Below are 19,360 nucleotides of genomic sequence, written 5' to 3' on the forward strand. Positions count from 1 at the left end.
TTTAAGGAGAGCAATCCTTTCCAGAATAAGTCCTTGGTAAATTCCAGGAATGAACATTGCAACGGCATTGGCAAATGTCCAGTTCTGTTGAAAGACTATTTGAAATAATTTGAAAAGGCAACAATTTGCTTTTGCTTCAAGATCAGGAAAAAACAGCGGGTAACATGATGGATTTTCAAGAAGTAATTCATTGGGACAATCAATGAACATCAGAGATACAAACTCAGTTCTGCAATTTCAGTCTCTGGTAGTGCAAATTAAAGTGAAAAAGAGAAGTTACATGAAATAATCAGCACTCAAAAAAATTGGTTGATAATAAAAATATAAAGAGCAGTATATCCTATGGTGCACATTCCTGAATGTGATGAGATATGAATCAGAATCAGATTTAATATGTCTGGCATGAAATATGTTGTTTCGCAACAGTACATTGCAATGAATAAAAAAACTAAATTACTGTAAGAAATGTATATTAAAAATTAAATTAAATAGCATGCGAAGAGAGCCAAAAGAAAAAAGAAGAGGTAGTGTTCATGGGTTCTTTGTCCATTCAGAAATCTGATGGCAGAGGGGAAGAAGCTGTCCCTGAAACATTGAGTGTGCGGCTTCAGGCTCCTGTGCTTCCCCTCCGACAGTGGCAATGAGAAGAGCGCTTGTCCTGAGTGATGTTCCATTTTAGGATGTTGCATATAGGATCTGAAATCAGCACTCAGAGTCAGTTCTGACTAGTGTAAAAATGAGACTAATGATGACACTGGCTCTGAGTATGGATACACACCAGGATGATCATAGTTGACATCAGTTCTGTCAAGTGACAGAACTGCACATCGCCCAAAATCATTAGCTAAAAACAACTCCAGCTGTACATATGTGGCAGACTTGTCTTTCTACAATCAACTTAGTCATCAACAAAAATATGCTGAATGATATGAGCTCACCAAAAATTGAACTATTATCTATTATCTCTGAGATGGAGACAACTATGCAAATGTTACTCTGCTATTTAAGAAGGGTGGGAGGCAGCAGAAAGGAAACTATAGACCTGTTAGCCTGACATCAGTGATAGGGAAGTTGTTGGAATTGATTGGTAGGGATGAGGTTACGGAGTGCCTGGAGGCATATGATAAGATAGGCCAAAGCCAGCATGGTTTCCTGAAAGAAAAATTCTGCCTGACTAACTTACTGCAATTTTTTTGAGGAAATTACAAGCAAGGTAGACAAAGGAATAGTAGTAGATGTGGTATACTTGGATTTTCAGAATTCCTTTGATAAGGTGTCACACATGAGGCTGCTAAGCAAGATAAGAGCCCATGAAATTAAAGGGAAGTTACTAGCATGGATGGAGCACTGGCTGGTCGGCAGGAAACAGAGAGTGGGGAAAAAAGGGATTCTATTCTGGCTGGCTGCCGGTTACCAGTGAAGTTCCACAGGGGTCAGTGTAGGAACCACTGCTTTTTATGATGTACGTAAATGATTTGGACCTTGGGATTAATGGATTTGTGGCTAAATTTGCCGATGATACAAAGATAGGTGGCGGAGCGGGTAGTGTTGAGGAAACAGAGAGCCTGCAGAGAGACTCAGATAGTTTAGGGGAATGGGCAAAGAAGTGGCAAATGAAATACAATGTTGGAACGTGTAAGGTCATGCACGTTGGTGGAAGAAATAAACAGGAAGACTATTATTTAAATGGGGAGAGAATTCAAAATGCAGGGATACAAAGGGACTTGGGAGTCCTTCTGCAGGATACCCTAAAGGTTAACCTCCAGGTTGAGTCAGTGGTGAAGAAGGTGAATGCATTGTTGGCATTCATTTCTAGAGGTATAGAATACAACAGCAAGGATGTGATATTGAGGCTCTATTAGATACTCGGGAGACCACACTTGGAGTATTCTGTGCAGTTTTGGGCTCCTTATTTTAGAAAGGATATACTGACATTGGAGAGGGTTCAGAGAAGATTCATGAGAATGATTCAGGAATGAAAGGGTTACTGTATGAGAAACGTCTGGCAGCTCTTTGGGCTGTATTCCCTGGAGTTCAGGAGAATGAGAGAGGGGGATCTCATTGGAACATTCAGAATGTTAAAAGGCATGAACAGATTAGATATGGCAAAGTTATTTCCCATGGTAGGGGAGTCTAGGACAAGAGGGCACAACTTCAGGATTGAAGAACGTCCATTTAGAACAGAGATGCAGAAGAATTAATTTAGTCAGAGTGAGGTAAACCTGTGGAATTTGTTGCCATGAGCAACTGTGGAGGCCAAGTCACTGGGTGCATTTAAGGCAGAGATAGATAGGCTCCTGATTAGCCAGGGCATCAAAGCGTATGGGGAGAAGGCAGGGGAGTGGGGATGACTGGAAGAATTGGATCAGCCCACGAATGAGTGGCGGAGCAGACTCAATGGGCCAAGTGGCCTACTTCTGCTCCAATACTGTATCTTATAGTCTTAACTACAATCCCAAATTCAACTATGCATAAAATATCTAATTTAAGCCTCAACTATACTTACTGGTTTCACAACAGTGGTTAACAACTGAATTCAAGGTAAAAATACCTTTAATGTGATTTGGAGGAATACTCTCAGAACATAGTTGTTGCATTGATGCAACCAAAAATCTGGTAAAGTATTATAAAATGGAAGCAAAAGATGCTCTTATTTCATTGGTATTTCAACTTTCAAACTTGCTAACCAAGAACTCTAGTATAATTTCTGCCTTTTTCTGCTAGTGGCATATCCTTGTGTTTAGCTTGAGATTTTTTCCTAGTTTTATGCCATTGAAGTTGACCAGCATGCAGCGGAAGCCCAAGACTGGAAATGGCTGATGTCTTAATTGATGCTACTTTGGATTGAAATTTCACAGTTTTGTGAAAACTTAAAACTTGTACAGCTGCATTTCCTTATTGCTGCTCGTGGAATGAAATTCTAAGTTAAATAAATCATTGAAATTTTGTCAAAATACATGATATACACCTGTTGTGATTTGACCCTATATGTGTGCCACGCACTTTATGAACCAACACTCAAGGTACCATGTTAAACCAAATGGATGACCATTCCTTAAAATTAAATTAAAGTGTGTTAAATAAATCATAATATAATTGATATTTAGTTTTTATTCAGGAATGCACTTGGAAGTCTTTGTATGTCCAAAAATAAATTGTGAAAATAGCTGCTTGGAACTTCATGCATGTTTCCATCATTAACATGCAAAATTAGCACATATTAAATAGACAAACAAAAGAAGTTGTGACTTCTGGGTGTAAGTAGGTTATACACATAAATTCGGCTCCAATGCCATCTTCAAATTCTCCAACCACACCGCTGTGTCAAATGAATCACAAGTAGTAATGAATCAGCTTAGCAGAGCAAATGGGTCACCTGGTTGAGTAGTGATGCAAAAGCAACCTCTTGCTCAATGTCAGTAAAACTAAAGAGCTGAGTCTTGTCTTGAGGAAGGGGAGGAGAACAAACATGTGTCACTCTACATTGGGGCAAAATAGGCAGTGGAATATGTCAGTAGCTTTAAATTCCTGTATATATTAGCACATTTGATTACTTGTCCGAGGCACAGCACATAAATGCAATAAGGGCACGAGTAACTTACCTTTTAAAGGACGTTCTGCTTTGTCATTGAACATCTAACGAACTTATACAGATATACTGTTCAAAGAATCCTAATTGGTTGCATTATGATCTGGTGGCAACTGGAATGTGCAGGAACAGAGAAGCAACACAGAACAGCAGACTATGCCCAATACATAACAGTTACATCCCACCATACCATTGATAGTATCTACAGCAGGCACCATCTCAAGGCAGCAGCATCTATCACCAAAAATCCCCACCATTCGAGCCATGACATTTGCAGCTATCATTAGGCAAACAGTAATGTCTCAAACCAAGTTGAAGAACAACCATTCTATTCTTAACTCAACCAGCAACACCAAAATCACTACAATTTAGCAACTCTGTGACCCCTTTGACCATCTTGCATTAAAATTGACTTTTTATTCCAACTGTTTTCTTGTACAAATTGTGCCTACTTTATGCTTCATTGATGTTTTTCATACGATTGCTGTTCTGTGCTTGTGATGCTGGCTGCAAGTTTTTAATTGCATTGGTGCACACATGTACTTGTGCATACAGTATGATAATAAACTCAACTATCACCTTGACTTGAATCTCTTTGACATTAAGTAATTGTCTGTCAATATCCATGGTGGAATGCATTGCCACCCAATACCACCATCCCAAATATGCATACAAAATACTGGTGGAACACAGCAGGCCAGACAGCATCCATGATTGGCAAAAGGGATACAAGGCTGGAGAAGGGAGAGGATCATGGGATGGGAGGCCTAGGGAGAAAGAAAGGGGGAGGGGAACACCAGAGGAAGATGGAAAGCAGGCAAGGAGTTATTGAGAGAGGGACAGAGAGAGAAAAAAAAGAAAAAATAATAATGGCCTCCTCTACTGTCAAGATGAAGCCACACTCAGGTTGGAGAAACAACACCTCATATTCCATCTGGGTAGCCTCCAACCTGATAGCATGAACATTGACTTCTCTAACTTCCGTTAATGCCCCTCCTCCCTTTCTTACCCCGTCCCTTATTTATTTATTATTTTTTTCCTGTTTTTCTCTCTCTGTCCCTCTCTCAGTAACTCCTTGCCTGCTCTCCATCTTCCTCTGGTGCTCCCCTCCCCTTTTCATTCTCCCTAGGCCTCCCGTCCCATGATCCTCACCCTTCTCCAGCCTTGTATCCCTTTTGTCAATCAACTTTCCAGCTCTTAGCTCCATCCCTCCCCCTCCTGTCTTCTCCTATCATTTCGGATCTCCCCCTCCCCCTCTCAAATCTCTTACTAGCTCTTCTTTCAGTTAGTCCTGATGAAGGGTCTCGGCCCGAAACGTCGACTGCGTTTCTTTCTATGGATGCTGTCTGGCCTGCTGTGTTCCACCAGCATTTTGTGTGCTTTTCTTGAACTTCCAGCAGCTGCAGATTTACTCATGGTTGTGGCCCTAAATATACATAACAAGTTCCTGATTTGCATTTGTTTAGGAACACTCTTCTAATTACAGATTTTCAGTAAGAGAAATATGCTTATCCAGGGCTTTATTCCAATTTTATGACTTAAAATACTAAAATTAACTGAAATTTGCTCTGTGTGCTGGAACATAGTTGTTAGTACAGAGAAAATGTGATGAATATCATGGACATGGGGCACCAAAGGGTCTGTTTCTGTGCAACGGGGATCTATGCCTCTGCGTTTCCAATTTCTTAGTCCTATGTTCTCGTTTCAGTACAAAACAAAGACTGAAATGTTTCCTCATTTTAACTTTTTAAGTATCCAGGAATTATTACATTATTGCTATATTAAGCATGCAGTTAAAATTGCTTTATTTCAGCTTTTCATTTCTTAAATGGAATAATATATTGCCTTTATTAGTTGAGACTTTGAGTTCAAGAGTCAAGAAGTTATGTTGCAGTATTAGAAAACTCTGGTTAGCATGCAATTAGAGGATTGTAATCAATTCCATCCTCCCCTATCGAGGGAGGGTGTGGAGGTTTTGGAGAGGGTAGAGAAGAAGATTAGCAGGATGCTGCCTGGATTAGAGAACGTGGGCTATAAAGTGAGATTGGAAAACATGGGTGTTTTATCTAGAGCAGCAGAGGCCAAGGGGAGACCTGATAGAAGTTTATAAGACTATAGGAAGCATAGATAAGCAGCCAAAATCTGTTTCCAAATGTCTAATACTAGGAGGATCGTTGTTCCTTACCATGGCGCATCAGGTGGCAAACTTGCCAATTCTTTAGCATTTTTTGTCTTTTTTTAAAACAAGGCTGAGTTGCTAGTTCGATGCTTAACCCAGCGTGGATGGAAAACATGCAAAGAGCCAACTGGATATGAACCTGAGACTACTCGCCTTGAAAACTGGTTTGGATACCACTACTGTTCAAAGATGAATGAGTCAATTTTATTTTTGTACTTTTTGAAACTGCTGAGTGATGCAGATGCCTGGAATGCATTGCCAAGGATGGGAGTGGAGGTAAATACAATAGAAGTGTTTAAGAGGCTCCTAGTTAGGCACATGAATCTGCAGAGGAATGAGGGACATGGACATGGTGTAGGTAGAAGGGATTAATTTAGTTAGGCATTTAATTACTTGTTTAATTAGTTCTGCATAACCAAGGGCCAAAGTGCTGTACTGTTCTATGTTCTGAATGGCACAAGTTTTCCACTTTCATTTGACTCTGTTTCTATCACACATTGCCTTTTTTTAAAATTTATCTGCAGTACAATGAAATTTGTAGGAAATTTGAGCTAAATGGGCATAAAAATTAAGAATATTTTCTGATCCAATTCTTGGATTGCAATTACTATAAAAATGTGCACTGATATTTGAAATTCAATTACATCATATTAGCCATCACAATACAGTGGATTCTGGTCAATTTGGGGCAGCCATTTATATGGGATAACTCTTAAGGAACAAAAATTAATCAAGCAAATAGCCAGGATTGCCTTCATTTATTTGGGACACTATCCCACTTAATTGGGACAGGAGACTGTTACCAAACAGTTTCTTACAAGTGTTAGTTGTGTGCACTTGCATGGCCACTAGACACAGAATCAGATTTAATATCACTGGCTTATGTCATGAAATTTGTTAACTTCACAGCAGCACTACAAGGAAATATGTGATAAATATAGAAATACAGCAAGTATAAATCTGTATATTAAATAGTTACATTAAAGTAAGTAGTGCAAAAATAGAAATAAAACAATGTTAACGAGGTTGTGCTCATGGGTTCTATGTTCATTTAGGAAGAGGATGGTTGAAGGAAAGAAGCTGCTCCTGAATGACTGAGTGTGTGTCTTCAGGTTTCTGTCCCTACTTCCTGATGGTAACAATGAGGAAAGGGCATGATGCCTTGGGTAGTGGGAATCCTTGATGACAGACACTGCTTTTCAGAGGCACCACTCCTTGAAGGTGTCTTGGATACTACAAAGGATAGTACCCATGATGGAGCTAATTTTACAACTTTCTGCTCTTTACTTTGTTTCTGTGCAGTGGTCCCTCCCCCCCCAAAAAAAAACCAGACGATGATGCAACCAGTCAGAATGCTCTCCACAGTATATCTGTAGAAGTTTGGGTGATAAGCCAAATCTCCTCAAGATCTCCTCGAGCTCGTAATAAAATATAGCCACTGTCTTGCCTTTTTTATAGCTGCATCAATATGTTGAGACCAGGTTAGATCCTCAGAGATATTGACACCCAGAAACTTGAAATTGCTCACTCTCTCCATTTCTGATCCCTCTATGAGGATGATGAATAAGGCAATGCTTCGAGCAAACAGTTTTAAAATAGTGTCAGTTGCATGTGTGTGTTCAAAAAAGTGATTTCTATCTCTGACAGTCAGCAAGAAATAAGTACTACATTAATTCAGAACTGTTTTATTCACTATGGTTTCAAGCATTCAGGCTTGGCGATGTGAGAAATGGTCGGGAGTGAAAATGAAATTATTTCATTACTTCATGAAGAATTTGAAGGTATCAACAATCTGGAATGTAACAATGAAACTAAAGATTGAGGATACAATCATCAAAAGCTTTGTATGAAGGCAGTCCATTATCTGCACTGGGTGTCTGCACTGATTTTGTTCATTTACTGTCAATCAAAAGAACACAGCAGTGTGCAGTGTGCCATGGATAAATTCTGTTGATAACTATTAGGAATTAGTACAATTTTATACCACTGTAGTAGTATTGGTAATGTTCTAGCTTGTTCTGTATTCATTTAAATACATTTTTATTCAGTTAAACAGTAGTTTTGTCTTTTGTTTTATATATCTTTTTAACTATTTCCATGAGACTTCAGCTAATTGGGACAGCCACTTAATTGTACCAAAATGCACTGGTCCCAATGCATCCCCAGTTAAGGTAGCGCCAGAGAATATCATTTTTTTTTGGCAACTACCAAACCTCCACCCTTCTCCTGAAGCAACACACACAGACAATTCTGGAGGATCTCGGCAGGTCAGGCAGCATCTATAGAGGGAAATAAACAGTTGCCAGGACCCTTCATCAGGGAAAGAGGTGAAACCAGAGTAAGAGTCGGGGGAGGGGATGAACACAAGCTGGCAGGTGATAAGTGAATCCAGGTGAGAGGAGGAAGGTAGATAGGGCCATGTGGTAGCACTGAGGTTAGCATAATGTTTTACGGTGCCAGTGATTGGAAGACCAGGGTTCAATTTCTGCCACTGCCTATACATTCTCCCAGTGGCAGTGTGGCTTTTCTCCAGGCACCCCAGTTCGCTCCTACATTGCAAAGATTATACTGATTGGGGTTAGTAAGTTGTCGGCATGTTATGTTGACAAGGGGAGCACCGTAACATTTGCGGGCTGTCCCCAGCACATCTACAGACTGACACAAACAATGCATTTCACTGTATGTTTTGATGTACATGTGACCCTATCTTGAAAAGGGAAATGATGCAAGAAGCTGGATAGCAATAAGGGACGGAACAAGAGAGAATTTGATAGGACAAGACAGTAGACCATGTTACAAAGGGAAGGGTGGGGATGAGAGAGAGGAGGGTGTCAGTGTTGGACATGTCTTAATGGCAGGGGTGAGGAAAGAGAACGGAGTAATAGAAAACAAAAAGGGGGTGTAGAAACAGTGGACAGTGATTACCAGATGTTACAGCAAATGATGTTGATGTCTTCAAGTTGGAGACTATCAAGATGGGATAATTAGTTGTTCCACTAATCTGTGTCCAGCCTCAACTTGGCAGTCGAGGAGGGCGTGGACTGACGTGACATTGTGGGAATGAGAAGTGGCCTCTGGGAAATTCTGGATATTATGAAGGTCAAGCAAAGGAACTTGATGAAGCCGTGCCCCAATCTGTGTCAGGTCTCACCAAAGTACAGGCCGCACTGGGAGCAATGGATGCAATAAATGACACTGATGGATTCACATGCGTACTGCTCCCTCTCCTTAAGGATGGTTTAGGAGCCTGAACAATGAGGAGGAGGAAATGTTGGGGCAGGTTGAGCACAGCATAGTTACAGGGTTAAGGACCTGGAGGGAGATCGGTGGGGAGGAACGAATGGATAAGGCAGTCACAGAGAGTGATCCCTGTAGGAAGAGGAGATGGGAGAAGTGCCTGGTGGAGGGAGCCCATTGGAAAAGGCAGAGGTTGCAGAGAATGGCATGTTGGATGTGAATGCTTAGGGGCTGGTCGGCGAGGACAAATGGAACCCCTGTCTCTGGAGAAGGGTGAACAATCTATGTTTTGGGCCAAGATCCTTCATCAGGACTGGAAAGGAAGGGGGAAGGGATCAGACTAAAAAGGTGAGGAGGGAGGGGAGGAAGAGGTATGTCTTGTCCCATAACATTTACTGTTTACTCTTTTCCATAGATGCTGCCTGACCTGCTGAGTTCCTCCAGCATTTTGTGTGTGTTGCTTTGGATTTCCAGCTTCTGCAAACTTTCTCATTTGTGAAACCTTATCTCTGTTATGTCAGCAGGGGTGGGGGGGTGAGGGGGGTGGGTGAGGACCAACACAGAGAAATGGAAGAGATGCTGGTGAGGATTGCTATGATAGCAGTGGAGCAGAAGCCTAATTTTCTCAAAAAAAAAGGACACCCTGGATGTCCTGAACTGGAAAGTTCCATCACGAAGACAGATGCAGAACAGAGAAGGAAATAGCATCCTTTCAAGTGATAGGGTGGAAAGAGCTACAATCAATGTAACTACAAATTCACCAACTCCCACAGCTGCCTTAACTACACCTCTTCCCACCAAGTCACTTGAAAGGATACTACTCCCTATTCTCAGTTCTCATGATGCAACTTTCCACTGCAGGACATGAGAGGTGTATTTTTTTTTCAGAAATTGGCTATCCATCCATAGGGCTCCCCTAGTCCTCACCCAACACCACACAAGGATCCAAATCCATCATCTTGTTCTCCATGATTACTGCCATCTCCAATGGGATCTCACCATCAGGCACATCCTCCCTTCTTCTCCCTGCTCTCTGTAGGCTTTATTCACTCCACAACTGCCTTGTCTACTCATCTCTCCCCACCAATCTCCCTCCAGGCACTTGCCATGCAAATGTGCTATTACGTCTGCCCCTACAGCCCCTCCCTCACCCCCATTCAGGGCCCTAAACAGTCCTTCTTTGAGAGGCAGCACCTCTCATACGAATCCATCGGGGTTGCATATTGCATCCAGAGCTCCCACTGAAGCCCCCTTTAAATCAACACAACCTGACACAGACTAGGGGAGGGGATTATTTTGTTCAGCACCTCCAATCCATTCACCACAACAGTCAGGATCTCCCAGTGGCCAGCCATTTCAATTCTTCTTCCCATTCCCACACTGGCACGTCTGTCCATTGTAGCCTCTACTGCCAAACTAAGGCTAAATGCAGGTTAAAGGAACAACCCATCATAGTCCACTTGCGTAGGCTCCAACCTGACAGCATCATCACTGATTTCTCTAGCTTTTGGTAACTCTTCCCCTCTGTTTCCACCTACCCATTTTGTTTTCCCTAATTCTTTTGGCCCCTTGACCTTTATGTTTCCTCTCCCTTGCCCTCACAACCTGCCATCTCCCACACCTTCCTCCCTCCTCTTACCCACCCTATCTCTTTATTCCATTGCCTACTGTCCTCTCCTATTACATTTTATCTTGTTCAGCCATTAGCCTCGTCCACTTATCTCCCAGCTTCTCACACCATTCCCATTCACCATCTACTAACCTTCCACCTCTAAATCTGGATTTACTCAATACACCCAGATTGTGCTCTTCCCCTCCCTCCACCCTTTTATTCCGGCTTCTGCCTTCTTCCTTTCTAGTCCTGATGAAGGGCCTCCACATGAAACGTCAACTGTCCATTTCTCTCCATGGGTGCTGCCTGACCTGCTGAGTTCCTCAGCCATTTTGCGTGTGTTGATCAAGATTTCCACTATCTTCAATCTTTTTTGTGTCACCATTCTTCTGAAATTATTATATCAAAAATCATGCTTTCCTAAGAACCATCAAATTGAACAGGAGCCAGCCTTACACTATGGTTCTTGCACAGCCTCATTTATTTTTTCCAGCCATGAAGGGATGGCTGGGCTGATCCTCCACACTTGTCAGACACTCTGGGAGACAGAGCCTACTCCAAGAAATTAGCAGATGTCACGTATTTGATTTGAAGCCTTAGGAAGATCTTTTGAAAAGTCTGACATTTAATAAATTCAAAAAATACAGTATTTTGAGGATAATTGTTTGAAAATATTCAGTTTAAAATACATTAAAATAAAGAAAAATAAGTTAAGCAAGTACCTGCTCTGTAACAAATGAGCTTGCCATTTGTATGGCAGACTTCCCTGGCACATGGATGAGGATGAGATTGCGATGTACATCTAGACCCTGAATTCAACATATCACTGGTCTACTACTAGGCTCCATAAGTAGTCCAGAGAAGGATCAGTCAGTCAGATGAAACAGCATCCGGCATCCAGCTTTTCTCAGACAGTAATCTTTCACTGGATACATTTGGAGATCCTAGGCAAACACAGGTGTAAACAACTGCAGATAGCAGTTCTATTCTGTTACACCAGCTAACAACCAGAAATATTCACATTGTTGGCTTATTTTGTTATCTTTGAACTTGCTCTGTACTTTTCTCTGTGGCTATTAGGTAACAGAATTGATTGAAATAGCTTTAAGCTCTTGAAATACAACTTGAAATCTAGGTGTCTCCTGACACTACTATTTTGGCAAAATTACCAGGGTTTGCAGTATGCTTTGCATTAAAGCATTTAGGAAAAAAAAGATCCAAAATAATCCATCACTTGATGGGGAGCATTTATGTGTTAAGAATTAATATCTCCTCTTTCCTATCCCCATCTCTGGCTGTGATGCAGTCTTTCAGATGAGATGTATTTCAAGGTGATCTGTTAAATAGCAAAAAAATCCCATGATCCTCTTCTGAGGAAGAACTGAGAGACAATTCCTGTGACCTTTCTGACATTTATCCTTTAAGTCAACATCAAAGGAAGAAACAAGAGAAAGTTTGCAGATGCTGGAAATCTGAACAACAGACACAAAATGCTGGAGGAACTCAGCAGGCCAGGCAGCATCTATGGAAAAAAGTACAGCAGACGTTTCAGCCCAAAACATTGACTGTATTTTTTTTTCCAATGATACTGCCTGGCCTGCTGAGTTCCTCCAGCATTTTGTGTGTGTATCAATGGAAGAAGTTGTCTGATTATTATCATCATATTGCTATTTCATTACGCAAATTATTTCAATAGAGGGAATGAGTGACTGCAGAAATGATCATGCTGCGAAAAGTGGTTAATTATTGGCCAAAGAATACTTTGGTTAACACTGAGAATATTACCTTTTGTTATTAACGTTCTCATTTGGGATCTCTGCAGCAAAAATAAAAGAGCCAATGGAATAATATTATAACTAAGCACAATTTTTAAAATTTCATTTCAGTAAGGATAATCAGAAATAAACTGTTACATATAGTAATGCAACAAGGTACTGAAACTATAAATTGATAAGCCAATGTTTGCTATTTGGACACATATTAGTCAGAAAACTCATATGTTTTGTTCAGAGAACTATACCGTATGTACTGTTTTTTTAATCATTCACAGGTAATGACAATGTGGAGAACATACATGTCTTATTTGTATACAAAGGAAACAAAACTTCTAACAATTTGTCAATGTTTATATATGATGCCTCAAGTCTTCTCTCTCATAAGACACAGGAGCAGAATTAGGCCATTTGGCCCATTAGGTCTGCACTGCCATTCAGTCGGGGTTGACTTATTTTCCCCAAAGCTGCTGCCTTCTCCTTGTAACCCTTCAAGTCCTTACAAATCCAAACCTATCAACCTCTGCTTTAAATATAACCAATAATTTGGCCTCCACAGCCATCTGTGGCAATGAATTCCACAGATTCACAACCATCTAGTTAACAAAATTCCTCTTTGTCATTGTTTTAAAGGGACGTCCTTCTATTCTGAGGCTGTACCTCCTGGTCTTAGACTCTCCCTCTACAGTAAACATGCTCTGCACATACAATCTATCTTGGCATTTCAATCTATTTGGTATGTTTCAATGAGGCTCTCCTCATTCTTCTAGTGAGTACAGACTCAGAGCCATCAAATACTCCTCAAACATTAAGCTTTTCATTCTCAGGATTACTCTCATAAATCTTCTCTGAACTCACTCCAATACCAGCACATCTTTTCTTATATGTGGAGTCCAAAACTGCTCACAATACTCCAAACGTAGTCCGACTAAGCCTCAGCATTACATCCTTGCTTTTATAATCTAGTCCTCTTGAAATGAATGCTAACATTGCATTTGCCTTTTTTTTGCACCGATCCAACCTGCAAGTTAACTTTCAGGGAGTCCTAGTGCAGGACTCCCAATTCCCTTTGCACCTCCATTTTCTGACCTCGCTTCTTGTTCAGAAAATAGTCTAAGCCTTTATTCCTTCTACCAAAATGCATGACCAGAAACTTCTCCACACTTTATTCCATCGGCCACTCCTTTGCACATTCTCCTATTCCAAGTCCATCTGCAGACTCCCTGCCTCCCCAACACAACCTGCTCCTCCACTTATCTTTATATCATACACAAACTTGGCCACAAAGCCATCAATTCCCACATCCAGATCATTAACATACTCAAAAAAAAACCACACCTAACAGCAATCCCCGTGGGACACTTCCCATCACTGGCAGCCAACCAGAAAAGGCTCCCTTTACTCCCACACATTGCCTTCTGCCATTCAGCCAATCTCCTGCCCAAGGCAGTACCTTCCCTATAATACCATGGGCTTTTACCTTGTTAAGGCGCCTTATGTATGGCACCTCGTGAAAGACTTTGGAAAATCCAGTTAAACAACAGCCACCAGCTCTCCTTCCTCTATCCGGTGCATTATTTCCTCAAAGAATTCCAATGGATTTGTCAGACAAGGTTTTCCCCTTAAGGCTTCAGGCTATATATCACACTCCTCGTGATTATCAATCATCAATATTATGGCTTACTTTGTACCCCCTAGTTCAAGACTGCAAGGCAGAGGAATCAATCTCTCAGAAAACAACCCTAAAATATGCAAGATTTTCAGTGGGACTGAGATTAACAATGAGATCACCTCTCAATTTCCGACCTCCAGTCAGTCAACAGAACTAATTTACTCTCTTAGATATGTAGATATATAGTCTATGTTGATGAGCTCATATTTTCATTGGCTATTGTGAATTGCCACTTGTTTAGGTGGAATACAAGAGAGTTAGGCAAGAGATAAGCATATGATAAAGAATGAGAATAGGTTCCTTGGAAATAAGTGGGGAAAGTAGGGGAATGTGACTAAAAGCCACCATAGACTCGATGTGCCAAATGGACTCCTCATATCTGAACAAGAGTAAAGAATGAGAAATATTAAATACTTTCTTAATTGTTTGCAATTGCAGCAAGCTGACCTAGCCTTGTACTGCAATACCCTTTCGATTAAAGCAAATTACGATGTGGTTTCCTAATTGCACGCTTGGCTTGCCTGTTTAATTTCTGCTTTACATAAAGGAGCTTTTCTCTCTACATCACTGATTTCTGAAAGCTGAACAAATATCTTCCTATTCTTCCTACCAAAGTGAAAAACCTCACACTTTTCCAATAGTATGTTCTATTTGCCATCTTTTTGACCCAACTCAGTCTGTTTTCTATGCCATACTCTTTGGGTTCTCCTGATATGGCAAAGCTAAGTGGCAAGTGACTTATCAGGAAGAATTAAAATTCAGTGGAATTGCCCAACTCAACAAAATAGAGAAGAGAGACAAAGAAAAAAAGAAAATTTGTATTAAATAAAAGGAATAAGATTGCATATGCAATATTTATTGGTCATCTTTTCAAAAAATTAACAGAATTGGCAGATCACCAATAGTATTCACACTGTTCATTGACAACTTGCTGGGTGGGGGGGAGGAATATCAGTATTGTATTTGACTGGTGCCATCTGAAAACAATGGAGCATTGCATAAGAATGATACATTACAAGATTCAGTAACAAAACCTATTGTCAACTCAAGACTTGAAGCAAAATATTTGTTCTGTTGTTGTCTTCCACATTCATCCTGATGTAACAGGTGTAGTATGGAAATGGTGGGTGTTAAGAATGTGACGAATTGGAGTGGAAATTGTTAGTACTTTGAAGGGATGTTTCACATGCCTCTCTGCTCAATAAATTACTGACTTCCAGCTTAGCAGTTTGCTGCAAGTCTACTCCTTTTTGACTGCAGCATTGTAGACAATGCAGCAAATAATTCTGAAGAGCTCCAGTAAGCTACGCAGATAGAATATTGTTTCATAGCAGTAACTGTTGCTCAACCAGAACCCTTATTGGATCCTACCTCTCACATATTTTCCAGAAAACTAGAATTACTCAATTTCTTTGATCATCAACACCCACGAGTCCGCATGGAACAGAGCTGGTAGTAATAACAGATATAGTGCAGAAGAGCTGATAAAAAATTACACATAATATGCATTTCCCTAAGCCTGAAGAGGCTACTTATTCATTCACAGCACATGGATGTCATGCTAAGGCTGGCATTTATTGTCCATTTTTAATTGTCCCCTTAACTAAGCCACTTGCCAGATACTATTAGAGGGCTGTTAAGAGACACTAAGTTAATAGATCTGGGATCACATAAAGCCAAAACCAAGTAAGGATGACATTTTTCCTCCCTAAAGAGCATCTGGATAATAGTCTGTTAGCGTAACCACCATGCTACCTTAGCCAGCTGAACAAGTTCAAGATTCAAGATCAAATTGAACATTCACATGGAAGTTATTGCTAAACAGTATGTTTGTGTAATAAGAAGCACACACTTCTGTGCAAACAGTTTATCATGTGCGTCATCGGTGAAGAACTACCAGTAAGATCAAAGCTTGCATTACTGCTTTGCAGTCTCAAGAATAAACACATTCTGATATTTCACAAATAATAAAGTACAAATCCTATGAACTTTTTGCCTTGCACTGACTATGCAAGGATAGGTCATCAGAGAAAAACTTAACAGAACAGCCATAGTCATCGCTGCTATAAACATTTTATAAGTCTTTATGTAATACAGGAAAGCCACCCAGTAACTCTTGTTATGGGGAGATTAAAATGTGAAATGTCAGAATCATCCATTTAATAAGAAGATGCTTACTACAGCAGAGGAGAACCTAAATCCTACTAGTGTCCAGTTCTCATGTTGTAATATTCATTTGGACCTTTAGCTAACCACAGAAAAAAATGATTTTGATGACATCAGCCATTACTAATTTTATATTCTCAAGATGAGGCCTTTGACTGTAGGACACCTGAAACGTTCTCTTTCCAGAAACGTTAACTCTTCCAATCCACCTCTGCCATACTTCATAGATTCCACATACACATCTCTTCCATTCCCTGAACATCTGGGCACAACCAATCTCTCTGCAGAAGGAACAGCAATTGACTTCCACTTTGTCCTCACCTTTCACCCCCACCAGCCGCTGCATCACCACCTGCCATTACTGCCAGCTCTGTGATCTCATCAGTAATACCTTCCTCTCCCCACCACTTTCTGCTATCTGCAGGGACCATTCTCTTCATTACTCTCAGTTTGCTCACCACTCCCAACCTACCCCTCCCTGTCCGTTGGAACTTCTTTCCTGCAATTATATGAGACGTAACACCTGTCCCTTAATCTCCTCCTTCACCCAAAGTCCTAAATTGCCCTTCTTGGCAAGGTGGAGGTTCACCTGCACAACTTATAAACTGGTCTACTGGATTCAGCCTCCCCTGATTGGTGAAATTGAGCATAAACTAGTTAAAACCTTTACGAAGTTTATGCAACCTGGCCACAATAAACATTTTGGGCTTCCAACTGCATGCCAGTTTAATTCTCCCACTCCTCATCAGCCTTCTCCATTGCAAACAGAGACTAAATACAATTCAGAATAACCTTTTGCATTCCTTTTGGGGAGCTTACAACAAGGTTATGAACACAGAATTTTCCAATTTCTGGTAGCCCACACCTCTGGAGGTCACCTACCACAAAGTCACCTGCTTACTTTTCATCTTCCTGAGTTCATCTCTCCCTTCCCTCTTCCACTCACCTGATCAACCTGCATATCCTCTCCTCCCCATGTAGTTGCTCCTATCATCTACCCATTTCTAGACCACCCTCCTCTCCTCTCTTCATATTGCTATACACTGACAATCCATCTTCCCTCTCAATCCTAATGCAGGGTCTTACTAGGGATTAAACCTGTATCTCCACAAATGCTCCTTGACCAACTGAGTTCTTCCAGCATTCTGTTTTTGATTCCATATTCCAGCATTTGCAGTCTCCATCATCTTCATTTTAATGTCTTTTTTGAAAAAAATGCTATTTATTTTTGAAGGCTCTATTTGTTTGAACCAACAAAATAGTTCTGCATACAAGGTCATTAGACAAAAGTACTCTGTATAACTTTAGTAATTAATGAGGGGAAACGACTTGCATCACTATAAGGCAATTTTCCAAATATGTAAATGATGGGAAATAAGCACTTCGTTCAGAACTGCCACACCTCAGGTTTCCAAACTTGTTTTATGGTACGGATTAAAGCAAATTTCAGTGAGGCTTCTCATTATCAACGCATGAAAAACAAATTAAAACATTTACTCACGCATTACAGTAAGGTTTCTTCTCATATCCTTTGTACGTTTTCATATTGAGGGTCATTCTGCAGATCTCACAGTGGAAACATGCTTTATGCCAATACTGTAAAAAGAAAAGGCATTTATCTTCTGGTTTGCCCAGTATTTGGTCAACACGAAAATAAAATCCCAGAATAATGTGTTACTCATTCCGTACATGTCGTTCCTACGCTGAAAACATAAATAAATAATAGTTTGCCGGAAATAAAACTATTTTGCCTTATTCCATAAACATCTCTACAATATATTCTGCGTCAAAGTGTGGATCGTTGGTTTCGTAAATGCAGAATGTTTAATGCAGGCAGAAAAACAGCAACTCGAGCAATATTCAGAATTAAACATTCAGGTACGTTGCGATTCCTATTTTAAAATGAACATCTAACCCAGATGGCTTCAGGTACAACAACGCTCTCTGACAGGTTTCCTAGTGCCATCGGTCTCCAGTCAAACGCTTCGCACCATTCAGCAATGCGTCACATATCGAACAAGTAAATTAGATCTATTGGCAGCATTTCAGTCAGTGGAATCGACACTTTTCCCCCAGTTCCAACAGCCCCATTTTAATACACCGGCTGCTCTGATCTCGAACCTTTCGCCAAATCACCATCACCTCACATTGCCCACAACACATACTTTATTCCCATTTTGTTCCCAATTTAACTCCGAGAGAAGTGATGCGCCGCCGACATAAACCAACCTTCCGCTTATGGAGAAAAAAAAATAAATCAAATTACCTTATCCAAGCAATTCACTTTTTCCGTGGGATAAACAATCTTCCCACACCGTGCACACTGTGGATTCATCCTGCCGAGGCTGGACCGCGAAGATGCGCCACTCTCTCTCTCTCTCTCTCTCACTCACTCACTCACTCACTCACTCACTCCACACACTCTCCCGCAGTTGCTTCTGCCTCCCTTCCAACTCCGCCCCCGGTGCGAGCGTGAGACCGGCGCGCGCACCCGCTCGCCGCACAGTTTCCACTCGGGAGCGCGCCACGTCGCAAAACGGCGACCCTGAGCCCTGCCGAAGAAGCACGTCAGCCTGGGCGCGCTCGAGATCGCGCTCGATCCCATCCACGCATCACGTCAATCATTATGTTGAGGGACGTACGATAGATGCAATGATGCTGTGACACTCATGTTTGGTTTGTTATACGCTTGTTAGAGATGCTTACTGAGCATAAGTCTTTATAGCTTTACCAACATCTGTTGCCACTTCAAAGGACATATATATATAAATTTACAGATCTCCGTACTTTTCTATTCGTCTGGTGCGTTTGTATCTACGACCTAAAGGTCAATGTCACACTTCATTACGTTTGACCTGTAATTTTCCTCCATCTGCAACGCTGGATTTTCCCTAAATTTTGACGTTTCTTTATTCAACAATTTGCTGCAGCTTTGACCTTCAGTTTCTGTTTACTAAATTGTACAGCTATAAATTACTTAGAACAAAAGTGATCACAGCAGTATGTATACTCTGCTAGTCATAACTTCCTTCTTTCTGGAATCCAAGAAATTTTCTACTGGGTTTACCCTAGCAGTCTGTTTTGATGCCCTGATCCTTTTCTTATATGATGCCCTATGGAGGTCACTTCTTGC

At 40.9% G+C, this 19,360-nt stretch overlaps 1 protein-coding gene across 2 annotated transcripts in view; it reads right to left on the minus strand.

The window, feature by feature from the left end:
* Window positions 1-18,757, minus strand: part of nebl (nebulette) — a 304,548-nt gene extending 285,791 nt beyond the window's left edge. The window contains exons 1-2 of one of the 2 annotated variants that reach the window (XM_072253807.1): window positions 18,494-18,757; window positions 17,729-17,823 (exon numbers count right to left, since the gene is read on the minus strand). In XM_072253807.1, the coding sequence (XP_072109908.1) occupies window positions 17,729-17,823; window positions 18,494-18,562 (164 nt within the window). In that variant the 5' untranslated portion in view covers window positions 18,563-18,757. The remainder of the gene's footprint in view (window positions 1-17,728; window positions 17,824-18,493) is intronic. The other variant, XM_072253808.1, reaches the window with a different exon arrangement.
* Window positions 18,758-19,360: the final 603 nt, after the last annotated feature.

The sequence above is a fragment of the Mobula birostris genome, chromosome 3 (genome assembly GCF_030028105.1).
Source record: "Mobula birostris isolate sMobBir1 chromosome 3, sMobBir1.hap1, whole genome shotgun sequence".
Lineage (NCBI taxonomy): Eukaryota > Metazoa > Chordata > Chondrichthyes > Myliobatiformes > Myliobatidae > Mobula > Mobula birostris.